Source organism: Alosa alosa, chromosome 3 (assembly GCF_017589495.1).
Source record: "Alosa alosa isolate M-15738 ecotype Scorff River chromosome 3, AALO_Geno_1.1, whole genome shotgun sequence".
In the NCBI taxonomy this organism is placed as follows: Eukaryota; Metazoa; Chordata; class Actinopteri; order Clupeiformes; family Clupeidae; genus Alosa; species Alosa alosa.
In genome coordinates, this window is record NC_063191.1 from 37,002,104 (window position 1) to 37,022,596 (window position 20,493).

Below are 20,493 nucleotides of genomic sequence, written 5' to 3' on the forward strand. Positions count from 1 at the left end.
TCCTATTGGTATTGAAACAATAATGTTGGTATTGTGACAACAGGAGTTGTGGATGTGTCCCCACCAAAGCTGAGACCAAACCTACGCCCTTGACTGTGGTCTGATATACAGTAAAGTCTTAGGCCTTATGTATACACTAAATCACTAAATTCTTGTAATTCCTGTTAATGTGAATAAACTATTCATCAATCTGTCGCCTCTGGACTCCAAACAGATGAATCTCTGAAATGTGTATTGTGTGACACCTTCCCACACAGCAAAAGCCGCGGAGGTATGACAGCTTCCGGAACGGACCCGCGAAACGGACCCGTATCGGAGTCCAGATGCTCTCAGGAACGGATCCGCTACAAAGGCGGATCGCGGACCCGCCGTGGCTCCGCACTGCATCCACTCCGCATCCGCGATTAAAACCTTACCTCCGCGGCGGGTCCGTTTGGGATCCGCAAATCGATACATACATCCGCCGCGGACCCGCAACGGACTCAAAGGCTCATCTGGCCCGGGTCCGTTTTGGACCCGTTTATCTCATTTTCAAAATTCCTTCTGTTCTTGCTGTAGGATAAAACTAGGCAACTATAGGATAAAAGTAAAACTATCACTAGGCCTAGCCTAGGCTACTACAGCAATATAGGCCTACGATTAATCTGCATTGCCTCATTATTTTTAACTTAACAATACTGTCAATAAACCTAACAGAAAAGGTTTAAGTCAAGACATCAATTTACTGTACAAACGTGATCACTACTCAATGGAAATATAAAATGGACATTTATGGAAAGTTACAGGTTATAAGCTATTCTGTTTTTGTTAAGTAGCCTACATTGCCTAGGCTACTTTACATTCATTTTGTGGTCAAAACCTAATTTAGTGCTTTATAGGCCTAGGTCAGTGCAGACATGAAATATTTTATCTAATAGGCTACAACTTCAATGAAATACTGCGCTATGCACAGCTAAAATATCAGAAAATGAATAACTGGTGAATGACAAGAAGTTCAATAAAAAGATTGTTTAATGCTTATTTCTCCTATTACTCCATTTGTGTGGATGGAGGCGGAACACATCTCCTCGTTGCCCGATCCACCGCCGGTTGAAACACCTGATTGCGTGTTTGGTGACCTCAGTGTCCGTGGCAGACCGTGTCACCATGTTTTTCCTCACAGCACCTGTAATCAAACAGACAGATATGTTTATGTTTATGGTATGTAGCATCCAAAGCCAAGTATGCTTACACAATACAATATATGAGATAGGTATTAAGGAGATTAAATTTAAAAAGAAACATGACTTACAAAGCTCCTCTGTTAAACTGCACGTTGAGGGCTGGTGTGGGGGTGGAGGGAGATGAGGAGGGACTGCCGTTCCTGGCCCATAGTGAGGTGGGAGAGGGGAATTTTTTTTTTATTAAATGGTAGTATAAAATTGTATTAAATTGTAAAAAATTGTATTAAATCTGTTAACCATGATTGATAATACACATGGGGCCTTTCTATTCACTAATATTTCAGAGATCAGTCCCTACCTTGAGTAACTCTCCGTTATGTTAAATGCAGGTGCAGGTGCAGGAGTTGAGGTGGTGAAGAGTGTTCGGTCCTGCCCCATGGTGAGGTGCTAAGGGAGATAAATGGTTGTGATCTGTTAACCATGGTAGGCTGAGAGCTACAGGGCCAAACAATGGCAAACAAAAACAAATTTCTGGTCATGCTGGACATGAATTTGTATGTTTCAATATTTTGGTATGCACTATCTATATCAACTCCATGAATGGATTGACATTGAAATCAATGTGTTTCAATACAATCTGATAATAATGAATGAACTTTTCAGGCAATATTGCATGAATGCAGATGTTTTAACTGACAAAATATTTGGCTGAGATTTTGAAAGTAATGGATAAAGTATGCAGAAAATCTCAGATGGTAATGCAGATGCAATCTGTTGATCTGAAATGGAGTGACTACTGCTGTGTTAATATAGATGGGGCCACTGTATTCAATATTATTTCAGAGATCAGTCTTTACCTTAACAGATTTCTCCAGGTTGAGGGGTAGTGACTTGCTGCCTGGCACTCCTCGGCGAGATGGTGGAGCTGGAGGAATAGATACAAAGAGAGGGGAATGTCTTTAGCACTAAGAATGTTAACCATATCTCTAATATTAATATTATGATTTAGTTATTTCAATGTTATTACTTACTTTGCCAGTGCAATTGCCTTGGAAGGTACCTCAGAGATGCAAAGTCACCATTTTCTGGCTCTTCACTGTCATCAGAGTCCCCGAAACGATGGCTGTTACATAACGATATCATTATGGTTATTGCAATCCCAAAATGTCCAAATATACATATAGTACAAGCATCTCTGGTCTATTTTGGAATGCTACGGGAATGTGTTCACATTACATTTTAACAACCCAGAAAGTATCTTACTTGATCAAGCAAACCCAACAGAGGCAATCGTAACGTTAGATGCTAGAATCCAGCCGATAAAAGTTGACGCTGCAGAACAAACAAAATAGAAGATGGGGACCAAGTTCCATACAGTTAAGTTACGTTAGCATAATAAATCACAAACCGATGCCAATAGTTGTCTGAACCGACTTAAACAGTGATTAAAATGCCGAGGCTTTCATTACAAAGATGGCAGATAGACACTAAAGTTACGTATGAGACCAAACTTGGCAAAATGCAAACGTTAATGCACAGCTAGCTAGAGGCTAGGGCTAAACCATTATCAGTGAATCAACATGCTAAAGTTGTAGGTAGCCATCATAGCAGAGTGCTTCACTGACTTCATTGACTGAAATACCAGTGCCAATATCACCTTAATCAAGGTTTGCATCGCAAAACGTGATTTCAATATATGTATAGCACTAATAGACATTAGCAATAACTTATGCAATTAAGCCTAGCAGCATGCTAGCTAGCAGCTATATGCCGCTAGCATAGTAGCACTATATGGACAACAGCGACACATTAAAACAGACAAGACCAGACTAATGTTAAATAACAATGTGTGTTTTTTAAATCACACTACCATAACATATTCTGCCGAAATTGCTATCCCATTTTAAATCAGATAGGCTACAGACTCATATGAGCATCACAGCTAACAATAACGTTAACTTTGCACAAACTGTTGCACAAAATGACAAACGTCTCTGGTTGCACTAACGTTAACGTTAGTCCTAATATCAAACAACGTAATTAAAAACATGATGATTATAAAACCACAAAAGGCCAATGTTTAGCTTTTTGTCGCAATATATTAATAAATATCACTTACTCGAGAGGGTTCAGCGCAACCGTGTCCCAGCAAAGAAAATATCCACTAGTATGACTCTTCTTGGCTCTTGGTGTACAGTCATGTTCAACCGTTACAGTAAATGCGCGTCCGCGCCCGCGGATCCGACATGGGTCCACTCAGGATCCGCTGTTTGACAGTAGAATTTACGGGGCCGCCTGGAGGCGGAGCTGATCCTCTGTGCGGCACCAAAACGAATGCGACAGTCACACGGGTTTGGCGTCTTGAAGGCGGATCCGCCTAGGAGTCTACTGCTGTGTGGGTTGGACAAGCACAACTATAATATACCTTTCCTCTGTTTCCTCATTCCATTGTAACAGCATACCATATTAACAAGTCTGTGGGATTCATGAGCACATGTCATTAGTTGAACCTTAACTCAGTGTCTTTGGTGGTGGTTAATGAGGTTCCCCCTTCATTGTGAAGTGCTTTGAGTGCCCTGAAAAGCGCTATATAAATGCAATGTGTGTGTGTGTGTGTGTGTGTGTTTTGTGTTCTTGGTCCTCAGTAGCAACCTATATGACAATAACACTCTGACTGAAATTGTCTTTGACAGGTTGTAATGAATTTTGAATAAGTCAGATGAATGGTAAGATAATGACATACATGCGTTGTTTCATTTAGCTTTAGCGTCTCACTTTTACACAGCATGCATGTATTATTTCCTTCTGCCCTCTAATATTAATGGTATACTTGCTAAGCCTGTCAACACACCACACATCGTTAAAAGAACTTGTTCCAACTTCCTCACAGGTCATATGATTTCTGGGAAACAGTGTGGCAATGACAATGAGACCAGGCAGGCTCATACAGGCTCTGCTGCATGTCCCACAATAGCAGCGCGGGCGTCAACACTGATCAGTGACCTGAGGGTAGGGCAAGGCAACATAACCCTCACAACCGTAAAGCCAAAACCCGCCAGTCTCTCTGAATTTAAACTTCACCAAGAACCAAAATCAAGAATTATTGAAAGGATTATTGAAATAACATGGACAACAATACATAATAGATAGAGGTACACTTAGATAGAGGTACACTTAGAGGTACACTTAGATAGAGGTACACTTAGATAGAGGTACACTTAGAGTACACTTCTCATTTGTGTGAAACATTTCTTTCCTTTCGGTTTCGTTTCTCTTGTATCTGGCATGAAACCAGAAAACGAGAGCAGGCAGAACAAGCAAGAGCAGAGGCCCAAGTTTAGCTGACAAACAATAATTTGCCTTTAACATTGCCTTTAAATCAATAATTACTGCATGGAAATGACTAATTGAAATGTATGATATATGAGAAAGCCATAAGGGATCACAGGAAGGCTTTTAAAACGTGTTTTTTGGTGTCTTCTTGGTGACATTTCTTTATGACACTGTGAGTTTATGATACTGATTTAATCATGGAGGAAACATGAACTGGAATATAATTGAATATGACAATGTCTATAAAAACAGCTTGTCACGAATGCTGTATAAGTTAGCTGAATAGTAGGATAGTAAGAGACCGGGTATGGTTGTAACATGGGGAGAGTTGTAACATCACCAATTCCACCAATCAGGGATAAGATATGAGCCATGTGACAGTTTCTGACTCCTCAGATTTCCTTAACGATCACACATGGACATTTTCAAGTTGTTAGTGCCATTTATCCCGGAGTAAGGAGAAAAATTCAACATCTGAGGTAAGAAAGTAACTTTTTTTTTTTAGATTTATTTTTTTCTAGTGCTTTTACCATTGTAGATACAGTTGTATGAGTTACATCAGGTCAAACTATAATTTCTCTAGTAAAGAATGGTGTAGCTCTCTCTTGCTAATGTCAAAGCACCATGCTAATACAGCTAGCTAAACAATGGATGACAGTGGTGGGGTAGGTTGTAACACATTTTTTGAATATGTTACAACCTGTGGAATGGGGCTAGTAGACCCATTTAATGTCTGTTTAATTTCATCTTTGTGTGTGTAACTGTTCAGCCCTCTCTCTCTTTCCATGAGAGACACAAATACATACACACACAAAAGTATAAACATTGTGGTTTTTATATTTAGTTTAAAACGTTATTATATGATCTCCATTCTCTATGTGAAGAAAGGATTGTATGGTATACAATATGTTGGTGAATCTATTTTCACACCCTGTGTACCCTGTTTATGCAATAAATCAGTATATCAAATGGAATTCCATTGTTATTCTGCATTTTTTTACCTGTTACAATCTAACCCAATAGGTGTAACAAAGGTACACACTGTATTTGTCATAATCTCACAAATTCTGTAATATAGTTGAAGAGATTTAAATGGTTGCCACTTGTAGTAGAGAAATGTGGGTACTTTGCCAAAAATTTCCAGAACTGTAGCTTTAAAAGAAATGGTAGTTTTAGGTGCTGAAGAAAAATGTGTTACAACCATACCCGGTCTCCCCTATACATGTTTCATCTCATTTAGCTTTTAATTCATAATAGTTAACACAAAAGTTAACACATCACATTTTTTTAAAGGAATAGGCTCCTGACAGTTGGATATCTGTGGCAATGGCAACCTCTCTACAAATGAAATCGAGCAGCATTTCCCCATGACTGTAATAAACCGGGGTATTTGGTTACACTTGACAGTATCAGAGAATGTGTAATAAGGGGAGAACCTCCACTTTCGGAAAACTTCCGGTTTCTGAACTGGTTGCAGTTCCCGTACTTGTTGAGGGCACTCACGAATAAGTGCAGAATGAATGGAGGTCTATGGAGCTGTACCCTTCAAAATCCACGGGCAAGTAAAGTGTTACCGGGTATTTTAAATGCCTGTGCTTTTAAATGAGACCACGGCACCCGATCAGGCTTGTTTACACATAGGCTCCGCTGCATGTGTTTCACTAGCCCAGCCCATGAGAGCAGAGAGGGCGTTACACTCAGAGCAGTGAGCAGACAGTATCATACCCGTGAGTTTAAAACAAGCCTCAAAGTCCATGGCACTTGCACAATGAACTGAAATAAAACTTCATCAACAGCCAAAATCAAGAGCTATTTAAAGGATTCCTGAAACCATATGGACAACGATCAGAGATAGAGGTATATGCTTTTCAACGATCAGAGATAGAGGTATATGCTTTTCAATGGTCTGAGATACTAGTTTATTTTCTGTTTCGTTTCTCTTCCATCTGGCATGAAACCAAGAAGTGAGAGTTGGCAGAACAAGAGTGGAATAAGCTAAGTTTAGCTGACAAACATCGATTTTTAAATGAATGGAAATGTATGAAATGAGCAATAAGGCAAATAACCCATAAGGGAAAACATAAAATATTAAGTAATCTGACTGAAATTGCTCATGGTAGTTTTACTATCATTAAACCTTTCACACCAGACAGAGATTAACTGATTTTAACTATATATGTGTTAGTAAGTTGTAAGATTTAAGTGAAGCGAGAGTAGAGCTACTGCTTGTGAAGATCAGTGTATCCAGGATGATATTATCAGCCTAAAGAAAAAGAAAAACACAGAAGGGCTTTCAAAACTTGTTGTGTAGGCCTAGTGTTTTGTTTTTCATGTCATTTCTTTAGAACATTACACTTACTCCTGGGTTTAAACACTGACTAAAATATAGCCGAATGATCTGCTTTGACTTTAATTCACCGCCAATCCTTCACTCCTCCAAGATACAACTTTTCAAGTTGTTTGAGTGACTTGGGTGCTCTGTGCTTTGTACTGAAACTGGCTTTCTTTCTTACACATTCCAGTCTATCAAAAAGACTCCAATCACCATGGCAACCAACCAGCAAAAAGTTCCCAGGAGATGCCAGTGCGGGTGGTCTAATGTAACAACTTACCAAGGCCTCCGAACACACCAAGGAAAGGCAAAGTGTGAAGGATACGGTGAGGCCTTTACTCCATCTGCGTTTCTGACCACACCATCTCAGAACCGGACGTCACACAACTCTCACATAGAACCCAGCATGGTACACAAGCGGCACGGGGAACCTGCTAGCCTGCGACACCTGCAGCAGACCTATGGCATATCGGGGATTAGTCTAGAGGACGAGCCACAGCAGGGGACCCTCAGCCGTGACTGGACCAGGAGGGACCGGGGGCAGTGGCCAATGGGCAAGGAGACATCAGTGACAACTGCCCAGCCACTGAGAAGCGTTCTGGAACTAAGGAGGGAAATGTACTCTGAGGAGAGGGCCCAGGGTCATATTGATCCCACAGCAGCCCTGAAGGTGATGACAAGCAGGTAGGCGCTGGTACACCTTTCCAATCTCCCACCTGTGTCTTTGAGTGGCAGGAGCACACAGCACACATACAATGGGTGCACTCAATTCCACCATTCAATAATTCTCAAGTAAGAAACATTCATAATTAAAAAGAAACATTTACGTTGTGCATGCACATCCTTCAAGGTTTCTTCCTGTTATAAGGGAGTTTACTATTGCCATAGAGAGACATGTTTTCTTTATTCTTCTGTATGTCTGGTACATGAAATTGACAATAAAGCTGACTTTGACTTTGACATGTTGTGCCTCAGGCATTGAGCTCTGTAAAGTGATTTCAGATAATGTATGGTCTAATGGTACTGATCATTATAATTGAACATTGAATTGAATTATAAATCCAATGCTATTGTCAAAAGCTACTGTGTGTTGATTAAAGTGATCTGAAGAAACGACTTTCACTAACTTTCTCTTGTGCTTTTAGTGACGAGCTGGAAACGCTGAAAAAAGAGAATGAACATCTCAAAACCAGGTACAGTATTTCAGCTATATAGTAGACAGATTTTTATTTACATATTCATTAATGATGATCTTATTTTTGTCATAGTTATAGTTTAGGATTTTGACACAGTTTTGATTGTTAAGGGATGGATATGTATAGATATTGTATTGTTACTTTATGCCCATAAATTGTGTCCTCTTAATACAGATTTGAAGACTACAAGGCAGCTAAGTGAGTTTCACAAACATTCACATTCACTGTACTTGAACATACTGTACAGAAGCACAGAAACTTTCACTAACTTTCTCTTGTGCTTTTAGTGACGAGCTGGAAATGCTGAAAAAAGACAATGAACATCTCAAAACCAGGTACAGTATTTCAGCTATATAGTAGACAGATTTTTATTTACATATTCATTAATGATGATCTTATTTTTGTCATAGTTAAAGTTTAGGATTTTGACACAGTTTTGATTGTTAAGGGATGGATATGTATAGATATTGTATTGTTACTTTATGCCCATAAATTGTGTCCTCTTAATACAGATTTGAAGACTACAAGGCAGCTAAGTGAGTTTCACACACATTCACATTCACTGTACTTGAACATACTGTACAGAAGCACAGAAAAAAAGAAATCTAGTTCAAGTAAATTAATCATTGTTTCCCTAACTTCAGTGAGAAGCTAACAGCAACAATGAAAGCTTTGGAAAAACAGAATGGAGATTTAAAGATCAGGTAACTAGCTTGTAGTTTGTTATAAAACATGGTCTCCAAAAATGTGCTCTAATAAACTTACCAGTAACCAAACAAAAAAAGAGTCACAGATATTGTCTACTGTATATGTAATCATGAACATAATATGCATACATATACATATATATCAGGCAAGGGCATGTCAAATTATGTATTTACCAAGTAAGAACATGCCAAATAGAGGTCAAAAGTAGAACTCCTGAGCCGTATATATCTATACGGCTCTGGAACTCCTTGTACTCTATCGCCCTCTAGTGGACTAACAAGTACAATGTAGACAAGCTACATACAGGGGCAAACCCAAGTGCAACTTAACAATGACTAATGCTATCCTTTTGAGGAATGTGGAGTTTTTGTTGCCAAACTGAACCTTTTGCACTGTTCATGTGCATTCCATTCTCCTGAAGTCTAACAAAAGCTTTTTAATGGATTTGCAAACTCTTTTATTTATGCCTCCCTGGATCTTGAAAGAGATGCAATAACATAAATAAACCATGCAATACAAAAACACATAGTTTAAATAGTAAAACAGATTCGAATTAGACATTTGATAAAATGTTTGTCCTCTCTCAACACAGATACAATGAACTGAAGGCATCAAGGTAAATATTGTTTTATTTGGGTATTTAAGTGAGTGGACACATGAATAATGTGTTGCAATGTTGCAAATAATGTGACCACACACTGTTGCTCATTCAGGGAGAGTCTGACCACCAAAACCGAGACCTTGAAAAAGGAGAATGAAAACTTCAGGTGAACTATCTACCACACATTGTTTTGAATTTCATTATGGTGAACTATCTACCACATTGTTTTGAATTTCATTATGGTGAACTATCTACCACGCATTGTTTTGAATTTCATTATGGTGAACTATCTACCACGCATTGTTTTGAATTTCATTATGGTTCAGACAAAACCTCAAAATATACTGAAAATTTGCTTTATGAAGTCAACAGTCAAGTAAAATTGAAAAGCTTTTTTTGCTATGTGTATGTTTGTAGTATGTGTATATTCTGATCATTTCTCCAATGGTGCATGCAGAGGACAGCTAGATAGAGTATGTGTATATTCTGATCATTTTACCAATGGTGCATGCAGAGGACAGCTAGATAGAGTATGTGTATATTCTGATCATTTTTCCAATGGTGCATGCAGAGGACAGCTAGATAGAGTATGTGTATATTCTGATCAGCTAGATAGAGGATGTGTATATTCTGATCAGCTAGATAGAGTATGTGTATATTCTGATCAGCTAGATAGAGTATGTGTATATTCTGATCAGCCAGATAGAGGATGTGTATATTCTGATCAGCCAGATAGAGGATGTGTATATTCTGATCAGCCAGATAGAGTATGTTCTGTGTATATTCTGATCAGCCAGATAGAGTATGTGTATATTCTGATCAGCTAGATGGAGTATGTGTATATTCTGATCAGCTAGATAGAGGATGTGTATATTCTGATCAGCTAGATAGAGTATGTGTATATTCTGATCAGCTAGATGGAGTATGTTCTGTGTATGTTCTGTGTATGTTCTGTGTATATTCTGCATCCAGCTGGTTTATCTCTTTTTCTTCTTTTCTTCTAGAGTTCAGGCATGTCTGGCAAAAACTGCCCAAGTAAAAGAGCCAGGCAGGAACTTAAAGCAGTAAGTAAATCGCTATATAACTGGATTTGTCTGTGTTAATTTATTAATTTCTTCTGAATTACTGTTTCGTTTATACAGTAGAATGCTATTGCTATATTGCATGGTATGCTACCTCAATAAATGCAATAAAATGCAACTGACATGAGGACTGAGGCAGGTGAATGTAGTGGTCTTATGTTTACGGTTTTCAGCAGACGCTTTTGTCCCTATTTGTCCTTTGTGTGGTATTAGACTAAATAACAGAAGTGGTGCTAGTGGTTAAGGAGCTGGGCTGATAAGTTGTGGGTTCCCGGCCACCATTGTGCCCTTGAGCACTTAACCCCAGGTTGCTCCGGGGATAATGTAGTTTCTTGTAATAGAATTAACATAAGGAACTTTGGATGAATAGTGTCTGCTAAATGAATTTATGTAAATGTAGAAAAATAATAACAACAACCATAAACATACAATCCACAAGTCTGTAATGAGGTCTTTCTGGAGACTATGTTGATCTGTATGTATGATATGTATGTTGATCTGGTGTTTGTGCTGTTATCTACCATAGCCATAGTGTAGTGGTTATATCACTAAGGACCGCTCCATACATTGAATGTGTTATACTGTAGGTTACATATCTTAAAACAAATTAACAAATTGTTGTATCTCATGTACAATGTGTGTCTTTCCCTTTCAGAGCACAGCATCCCTGTAGGACCTGTGGCCATTATATAACACACATGTAAGTTGAAATGGATGATATGGGTGGTAAAAAGGCAGTAGCCTAATTAACTTAGTAACATTCATGGATTTTTACATACTTGCACATTTAATGCTGTTAATGTAGAACATGCTGTTGTTGTTGTTGTTGTTTTAAATGCAGGTACAATGAATTCCTGGCCAATAAGTGAGTAGTATAACAATACTATACAGTAGTAGAACACAACAAAAGGCATTTTGGAAATTACTAACTTGTTGTTCATTCTACCTGTTGCAAATACAGTATTATATTTTAGACATAGTTTTTTGGTTGGTGTTTAACTTAGGATGCAATTAACACATCTCCCACCAGCGTTTCTGCTTAAAAGATGTTGTGGTTTTTAATCTGAATGCTAAACAGTTTACACATTTCTTTAAGACCAGAGCAAGCTTATACGACACCTTGCCAGCAGTGTGATGATGGATTTGTGCAACTGTAAGTTCACAATGTTTTTATTCATCTTTGTATGCCTTGGATAAATGTATGTAGCCTAAATTGTATAACCAATATTTTTACCACCCACATTACACAATGTCAGACCATTATAAGCTCCTGTAAAGCTGAATATGTCAATAAAACATATTTCAGCAGTGAATATGTCAATAAAACATATTTCAGCAGTAAATATGTCAATAAAACATATTTCAGCAGTGTGAATTCATAAACTAAATATAGCTAGAGTATGCACAGTTGACTTAGAATATAAACAGATCACCTAAACCAATGTAGCCTACCTTTATTTTTACTTTATAGTTACCATCATTACCTGAAGGCCAAGTGAGTATCCAATATATAAGACTATGAGGTTTTTTGGCTTGCACATATTCATTCGGCTACAAGGAAACAATAGTTGCTGTCCATGCTCATTTGTTTTAAGTAAGCTATACTGATTTTGCATTTTAGGGCCAACGTCCACTGGCGACAACAGATGCGTCTTTGGATTTGACACTCAAGAGATAGAAACATTTTCTAAACGTTGCCACTTTTGGCTTTGCTCCATTAAAAGTAATTCTAAGAGTTCCAAACTTTGGCGTCACTGCCAGTGTGCGTTGGCCTTTAGAGTGAATTATGCAGTCCTAAAGTAAGATGAATGGACTCATTTAAACAGTGAATTTAATATGCAAACACTTTATTGTTTCTAATAATCTGTACACTCCCTGCAAGGCAATTGGAAAATGACTACAAGCCACCCTGTGTGAAATGTAAAGAAGAATACACAAATCTGTGAGTTGATGAGCTCCTTTCGTAACTCACTTCCACCACAGAAATGAAACGTGTGCTTAATGTCCCACTTCCATCTCCAGAGCCTCAAGTGAACCATCTTACCCCTCTGGCCACAGCACCCTACTCAACAACAGCCATATTTTTAAATATTATGCTTTGGGTTAGCGGTTGTATGTCTGATGGTACAAACTGTATGTGATATGTTAATTACATATATATTTTTTGCTGATACAGGTGTTCTGAAAACTTTTATATGAGGTGAGACACAGGAAATGTCAAACTACCATTCAAGTGTCAAGATTATTTATTTCATGCAAGGACGTTAACATTGATGATGTGTGATAATGATCATACTCTCCTCTCTAGATCTTCGGAAACAGATGTTCATCAATCATGTCAGGACTGTGGACACAATTTTAAACAACTGTAAGTTGTAGATATTCAGAAGAGGATTAGTAGCTGCATACTTCTTCCTCTTTAAACTATAAGTAACTACATTTCGGCAGCCAGCTATTCAAGAAATGACAGATTATGAATGATACGCTTAACAGCATGAGTAGAAGTAGAATCTGATTTTGATATTGATTTATCTACTCTGATTTCTCAAATGAGAATTAAATAACTATTACGAGGAATTGTTTGTTATTAGTAAGTTCACATTGTTTAAGACTTTTTCCAATAGGAACATTTAGCAATGTTGAATTAATTTCAATGTTCTGCTTTTAGAGCAAAGATTCTACAGATTCCCACAGAAAATAGGCCTATACATGAAAGGTATGTTTGCACTGTAGGACATGGACGGATTATGAACTTTCAGGCCCCTGGGCCCAGATGTCTTAAGGGCCCCCCACTAATTGTCGCATATGTGAGAGGGGGGATTTGGGGGTCCTCCCCCAGAAATGTTTTAACTTGTTTGATGTGATTTCCTGTATTCTGGTGCATTTTGGGTATGGCCAATACTAAATTCAATCAGATTCATAGCCTACATCCTGATTTGTTGATATTGAGGCAATGATTCCATGCAATGGCTTGGGCTTCAGTGCCCCCTGACCCCTTTGGGCCCCTGGGCCTGGGCCCGGTAGGCCCGTGCAGTAATCCATCCCTGCTGTAGGACAATCTACACATTCAACTTTCAAAGACCTAAACACTTGTTCATTTATCTAGGTGGTTTGCTGTTGAGGTGGTTTGCTGTTGAGGTGCTGTTGAGGTGGTTTGCTGTTGAGGTGCTGTTGAGGTGGTTTGCTGTTGAGGTGGTTTGCTGTTGAGGTGGTTTGCTGTTGAGGTGGTTTGCTGTTGAGGTGCTGTTGAGGTGGTTTGCTGTTGAGGTGGTTTGCTGTTGAGGTGGTTTGCTGTTGAGGTGGTTTGCTGTTGAGGTGCTGTTGAGGTGGTTTGCTGTTGAGGTGGTTTGCTGTTGTTGTTGTTGATGTTGATGTTGATGTTGATGTTGATGTTGATGTTGATGTTGTTGTTGATGTTGTTGTTGTTGTTGTTGTTGATGTTGATGTTGTTGTTGATGTTGATGTTGATTTGATGTTGTTGTTGTTGTTGTGTAGTTCACGCTGTTTAATGTTTTTGTTGTTGTTGTTGTTTTGTTTGTTGTTTTGCATGAAACCCTCTGATAGAACTAAAGCCAAAACATCATTTGAAGACACTAATGACTCATGCAGCGAAACAGAACTCAGGGAAGAATTGAACCAACTCAAGCAAAAGGAGTTTCCCAAAGCCCTGAAATCCATAACCTCTCAGAAAAACAGCCTGGAGGGAAAGACCCTGAAGGTGAAAATGCAGGTAATCTGTTGTTTGTGTTATCTTACAGAAACATAAATCGATTTAATTATTATTGTTTTTGATGAAGGGGAAAAAAACAGCCATTGCTGAGGTTTCATGCTGTGAGTGGAAATAACTGTAAGATCATTTATTTTATTAATCAAGCCCAAGACTTGAACACAAAAATTCTGGTGAAAAACAATCAGCAGATTGATAGGTACTTACCTGGCAAAGGCAACTGTGATGTTAGCAAGTGTGCACTATATACACTGTGCATATTTACAACATTACAGTATGTATTTGCTGCTGCTACTGCAACCCAAATTGCTCCTCAAGGACATTGAAGCTTTCTAAGAGAGTCTGCACTTGCACCTCTGAGTAAAGACTTCTGCTGCTATCATTGATTGAGAGACACTGTAAGCCAAAAACCACTCATAATACCCATAATACTTATTTGGAGCATCCAGTTGTCCACTTGTGACATTGAATAGCTATGATAAATAATGTTGAATATTATGCTTTTCTTTAGTGGACATTTGATATTGCAAAACGGGACACAACGAAAAAACAAGAGGAGCTACAACATATTTTCCCAGATAAAGTACATATTTGATATCAATGATTTATCCATATTACCTTCTCCAGATTAAATAAATACACACTACATGCCTGCTTTAGAGTTTTTATGCATGAAAATGACTGCTATTCATATCAGGGCTGTATCTTGATCTAAAATGAAAAGTGATATCCCCCAACATAGACACCAGGTCATCTGCAGCTTGCGTTCAGCAATCTCCAGACAGCTCTGTACAACTGCAGTGAATCTCACCATCGCAGGATGATTCAGGTAATATCCATTCACATGGATGAAAACTGTCACTGTTGGCACATCTTGACCAAGATTATTTCTGATGAATTTACCTTCTGTGCCCACTTGGAGGCAGTAGGGACCAGTTATTTTCATATGACTTGGATAAGACAGCAAGATGGGTGAAACTATCTTTTATAATTCTGCAATGACTGTCAGACTACAACAATTTCATTTTGTGCATTATTGCATTTTGTGCATTATAACTTGTATCTATGCCAAATGTTTTCTACAATTTAATAGTAACTATTTCTAATCCACAGGAGTTTATTAAAGATGAGCAGAAAGACGTCTCTGCTCTGCTGGTCAAGTGGTACAGGCTGAGCTGTTTGATGGTTCTGCACAACCCACCACTGCTGCCGAAGTGGGATACAGATGGTCTCCCTTGTAGTCTTGATGTGAGCATGTTTCTATTTGTTTGTTTTTGTTTGTCTTTACAGGATGTGCAATTGTACACCAGCCCTTTTCCCATACCTCTGTTTTGTGAGAGGGCGTTATGCAATCTTACAGTACAGATCTGAACAGGTGGACATAAAGATGTATATTAAGTGCTTTTGTACCCAGCAGGTCCAGTGTGAAAAGGCACATGAAGACACAGCAAGTGAAGAAAAGAAAGGCTGTCATGTAGCTGTGAAATCATGTGAGTAATCCATCAGACATATAAGATACAATATATATACAATGCAACCAGAATGTTTTCAGAGCCTTTCACGTTTTCCATATCTTGTTATGTTTCAGACTCATCTTAAAATGGATGGAAATATTATTTTTTCATCAATCTACACACAATATTCCACAAACAAACAGGTGTTTGGAGTTTCTTGTAAATTTATGTAAATGAATGCTTCCACAACTTCATTGGAGTCCATCTGTGCCTAAATGAATTCATCGGACATTATTAGGAGAGGCACATGTCTGTCTATAAGGTCTCATAGTTGATGTATGTCAGTGAACACAAAGCCACAAGGTGATAGAATTGTCTGTAGACCTGCAAAACAGCATTGGGTCAAGACACAGATCTGGGGAAAGATACAGGAATATTTCTGCAGCATTGAATGCGCCCAAGAGCACGGTAGCCGCCATCATTCTCAAAAAGGTTTTAAGAATGTTTGAAATGTTTGGAGCAACCAACAGACTTCCTATATCAGCCCACTCAGCCAAACTAAGTAATCCGGGACGAAGGGGCCCAGCATTTTGACTTTCTGCATATAATATCTCAGAAGTTTTACTTTTATGTTTGTGGCCATTTTATTTTGAGCGACAGAAATGGGCTTTGATACAAATCTGTAAAGGGTTCTCTGCTCTAAACATGTTGCAATTGTGATGAGGCCTATACCGGTTTGTTGTTCGAACAGCACTTTCCTTAAATTAGCCACCACCAGCAGCTGTTACTCGGGCACATCTCAGACCAAGGTGTGTGTACCGATGCCCCAGCTTCAAAGTCATCAGTGAGAATTGTGTGCATTCAGCAACCCTATAGCTTACCCCTCTATGGAGAACCAGCCTTGCAACTTGATCTCCCCTGACCGGAGAATCACAAATTGCTTTACATTAATTGTGCAATGGTATTTGCATGAACTCACATAATATGATCTTGTCAGTAGACATGGCTATTCAGAGATTAGCCAGTTTGTGAAAAAAATCCACATGAACTGTGTGAAGGGGGAAGGGTGCTACCCATGAGTGATTTATGACAGTTGGGAGTTGTGTAAAATTCAAATTCTTCGCAACTTTAGGGGGATCCTATCCCAGTAGCTTAAAAACTGCTTTGAATACCTTTGAAAATAGTCATAAGGCCTGCTTGAGATGGACTGTGACGGACTTGATCATCGTCAGACAGGAGGAGCTAAAACATACAGCAGACAGGCATGTCTCACGGGAGATGTTGCAGAATTGTACTGGGGTTTTGCAGGAAGTTGCGTTTGCGTTTTTTGCGTTATAAAACTTTATATACATTATTTAAGCAAGGACCAAACGAAACATACCAGAGAGAGAAACATACCTGCTTTCAGTATCCCCAGAGAAATTCCATGCAGGGTTAAGTTTTCGTTTGGGGCCAGGCTGACCCCACTTTCCAGTTTTCGGAGCCTGCACTGCCTGCAGAGACCGTTTTTTTTTTTTTACAGCATAATCACAGAATGGGCAGCTAGCGGTCATGAGGGGATGATTGCTGAATGTAGCAAAAAATGTATGGGCTTGAAATCACACAAGATCCCTGACTGTGGCCTTAAATACTCTTCTTATTCATTAAAATGAAAATGATGACAGACAAAATGAAATATTATGGTGTTGTTTTAATAAATTATGGTTGGCATATATTCAACAGGTCATCATTGTAGCACATACACATTCACATTCAGTATTAAGTGAATTTTGTACATTTGTGTATATTAAAAATCATTACCACTGTCGCCACTGTATTCACACATTCTAACATAAACGCAATGGGAAACATGTCATTTTTGTAATGGGAGATTGAAGAAGCTTGAGGAATGACTTCTCATAGCAACAGACGGTGATGCATAAAATCCAAATGTTGTATGTTGTGGAGGATCACACACCTCATGATTTATGATACAAACATGAGATTAAACCCAGAAGAGACCACTGTCAATATATGGGGAAATCATGTAGGTAATAGACATGGAAAAAGTGAGGAACTATTGTCTCTATTCATTTCAATGGTCGATGCTTGGCTAGCTACTTCAGTTATAAATCAACTTGGCTGTTACCATCTTTAGACATGCGCTCACTTTAGAACACATTTTCACAAACAAACCAATTAGCTGCCACATTACAGATGGCAGCAAATGACCATTTAAGGAAAAACGTGCCTTCTTTGGGAAATTCAGAAATGGGCCTACATGTATGAATGTTACTTGCCCTTTTTTAGCCATTTAGGATTGTCTTACCCGTGCTATTTTTTATAACTATTACCTTTGATAGTATGGTCTGAAGATATGATGCTATGATACTATGATGATCAAATCCATAAACTAACATCTGTAGATTATGCTGGTAAAAAAGAAAATATATACAAAGGAGGTGTAAAGATTATGTTTATCCAGATTTAAAAAGGAAATCCAGTCTAAATACCATTATACAACAATTGGGTTCTATGGAACGATTTATTTGTTTCTGATTGGCCGAGAGACGTTCCATGAGTTGGAATATCCCTAGACATTTCAACTCAGACTCAGCACAGCTAATAATAAATCACTCCGCGACACAATGTGAAGATTTGACACCCAGCTCTCCACTATTTCAAGCAATGGGTTACTCCTTAGCAAACCATAACGAAACAGTGCTTCACCACATCTGTGGATTAAGCCACACAGTCAACTCAATGTAAGTAAGATAAACGAGGATGCTAATTGTTCTCAGCATTGCCAGCATTGTGTATAATATGATTGTCACTTGGAGGAGACTTGTAGATAACGTTAGCATAATTAGCTAACCGCTGCTAACGCATAGCTATCATCGTCACGTCAGGCTGTGCACAGTAGTGTAACATTTATTCACTATACATTAATAAAGTTGAGTGGTTCTGCAATGTAGATTATGTTTCCGTTTTTTTTGCAGTACCATGTCCCTTACATGACATGGCCCAGTGTCCTTGTAACATGCATGCAGCAAACCTAGATATGAATGTGATTTCCACATTTCCACATTTCTTTCAAGAAGACAATGTAAACTACAAAGACCCGTAACCAAAGATTGTTAAGGCTTTGCCGTAACGAGGGGTCTGGAATGTTGGTTACCTAGCAACCAAGACGCTGTCTATTGAAAAGGGAACTATTTTTGATCGCGTAGAACGATGTGCAATAAGAATTATTTCATTTGTGGTAAATTGTTGTACATTTTTAATGCGTGGGATTGGTCATGGATATTCCCACGGCTGTTGTTGCCCTCTGGCTTCGGCCTCCCAACACCCGTGGGACGATCTAACATGGGAATATCCAACCCCACTTTCACTCGTGCTATATAGTTTAAACAACAAAAATAAATGATCAGTCATATAAGCAGAATTTAAAATTTTACATTGAATTTGACACCATAATGATACAATTACATCCACACAAATATAAATTTAGCTTTTATACATTTTGCACTGTTGTTAGATATCTTTGCATACTGGTGTCAGTGTGTGTGTGTTGGGGGCTAATAGTGTTGAAGTCCATAGTCATCGACTGTCAAACTCATTTATTTTTCATTTACCTATAAAGCAATATGTGAAGTTTATTTCCCAAAACAAACATGGACATATAATCAACTTGGATATGATCTATAAAAAGAAGCACTACTTACATGTGAGTGCAGTATGATTTAGCAATAAAACAATTATTCAATGCCACTAGATAATAGAAACACTATATGAGTAGATTATAGACATTGATTTTAAGTACATATGCCCAAGCAACATATTGACAGCGACATTTTCTGAATTATATACGAGGAATAAGAGAGGAATAGAAGAGCGAACAATACAAAATTGCATCCTTGATTTTCTCTGTGTTATTATTCTTTTTAAACTTGGAGTGAAATACAGTACCCTTTCCACATTTTTAAACAAATAATTGATCTAAGCTTATCCTGAAAGCAAACACTGAAAAACAAGGTCAGTAAAAAATTATGGGATGTCCTCTGCTTCTCTGAGCAATTGGATGGTAGTAATATTTTAAATATTATATTTCAGTATTTACATTTGTTTTGACTTTGTTTCACAGGTAGTTTCCTGCTGAAAACCTGTGATTTATTCTGCTTTCAGAAACAAAGTGTTCCATTAGCCAGAATTAGTGATCTTGTTGAGGCCAAATAGAGTGCTTACACACTCAACAATCTGAATGGTAAGATTTTCACAATCAGTTTTGCTAAAGGAAAATTCCGGTATTTAGCACTTTGAGTCCCTTTTCTGGTTTGTTTTGGATGAACTAGAGTGGTGGACACCGAAATTTTGACGATTGGTCCTGTCTCGACTTTTCTGACTAGTTTTGAATCGCCTTTGACTACTCAGGGCTCTATCTTGCACACCAGCCATCCTTTTGTCTTTTCTTATTTTGCAGTCAGCGATATTGGAATTTTCCCCTCCACAGATACATGTATTTTCAGCAAAAGAAAGGGCGTGTTCGGATATTTTGCAGTTTTTCCGCCAACGAGGAACCTCCTGGTCTAAAGTCAGTGGCGCAAAATTCAGATGCTATTTTATATGCTGCATGGGGCCTGCTTAATCTATGCACACCGATCTACAGACACCCTGTGCACAGATGGAAACATTCAAAGCCTTGATAATATTTGTCCGTTACGGTTTTTTGTTAGTGCATTGGTCAACTAAAAATTTAGTAGCCTATATAGTACATCTACATGCAATATCTTTACAACAACAACGCCTAATTATGACCTATTAATTTGGACAACTTTACAGCCCTATAAAGGCTAAAGTTACCTTTAGTTTTGTTCCAATTTACCGTTGTGTATGACTTTAAACATTGTGTGCGCTTTAA

General features: G+C 38.4%; 1 protein-coding gene and 1 long non-coding RNA gene across 8 annotated transcripts; one reads left to right on the forward strand and one right to left on the reverse strand.

Annotated features, from left to right (window-relative positions):
- Nucleotides 1-1,576: 1,576 nt before the first annotated feature.
- On the reverse strand, nucleotides 1,577-3,498 carry LOC125291984. The gene is made up of 5 exons (XR_007193105.1): nucleotides 3,283-3,498; nucleotides 2,427-2,495; nucleotides 2,195-2,286; nucleotides 2,021-2,088; nucleotides 1,577-1,610 (listed from the first exon to the last, which is right to left on the reverse strand). It is a non-coding gene; the product is annotated as an uncharacterized LOC125291984 (long non-coding RNA).
- A 1,416-nt stretch (nucleotides 3,499-4,914) lies between these two features.
- Nucleotides 4,915-17,310, forward strand: si:dkey-61p9.7 (uncharacterized protein LOC559161 homolog). Of its 7 annotated transcripts, none has more exons than XM_048239021.1 (24): nucleotides 4,915-4,975; nucleotides 7,019-7,512; nucleotides 7,974-8,021; nucleotides 8,199-8,222; nucleotides 8,312-8,359; nucleotides 8,537-8,560; nucleotides 8,669-8,728; nucleotides 9,325-9,348; nucleotides 9,446-9,499; nucleotides 10,338-10,397; nucleotides 11,071-11,115; nucleotides 11,257-11,280; nucleotides 11,512-11,568; nucleotides 11,887-11,910; nucleotides 12,298-12,357; nucleotides 12,592-12,615; nucleotides 12,724-12,783; nucleotides 13,084-13,131; nucleotides 13,980-14,145; nucleotides 14,654-14,725; nucleotides 14,885-14,971; nucleotides 15,256-15,390; nucleotides 15,557-15,632; nucleotides 15,731-17,310. In XM_048239021.1, the coding sequence occupies exons 2-24, from the start codon at nucleotides 7,043-7,045 to the stop codon at nucleotides 15,739-15,741; spliced, it is 1,701 nt and encodes a 566-aa protein (XP_048094978.1). In that variant the 5' UTR covers nucleotides 4,915-4,975; nucleotides 7,019-7,042; the 3' UTR covers nucleotides 15,742-17,310. The 7 variants fall into 7 exon arrangements, with proteins under 7 accessions (XP_048094978.1, XP_048094977.1, XP_048094976.1 ...); XM_048239020.1 differs by lacking the exon at nucleotides 4,915-4,975 and adding an exon at nucleotides 6,199-6,383; XM_048239019.1 differs by lacking the exon at nucleotides 4,915-4,975 and adding an exon at nucleotides 6,199-6,353.
- Nucleotides 17,311-20,493: the final 3,183 nt, after the last annotated feature.

Bases quoted from the DNA above. Each gene is read 5' to 3' on its own strand.
- si:dkey-61p9.7 (XM_048239021.1), top strand. From the start codon at position 7,043: ATGGCAACCAACCAGCAAAAAGTTCCCAGGAGATGCCAGTGCGGGTGG. The intron at 11,911-12,297 runs GTGAGTATCCAA...ACTCCCTGCAAG, and splicing joins CATCATTACCTGAAGGCCAA to GCAATTGGAAAATGACTACA. The intron at 14,146-14,653 runs GTAATCTGTTGT...GCTTTTCTTTAG, and splicing joins CCCTGAAGGTGAAAATGCAG to TGGACATTTGATATTGCAAA.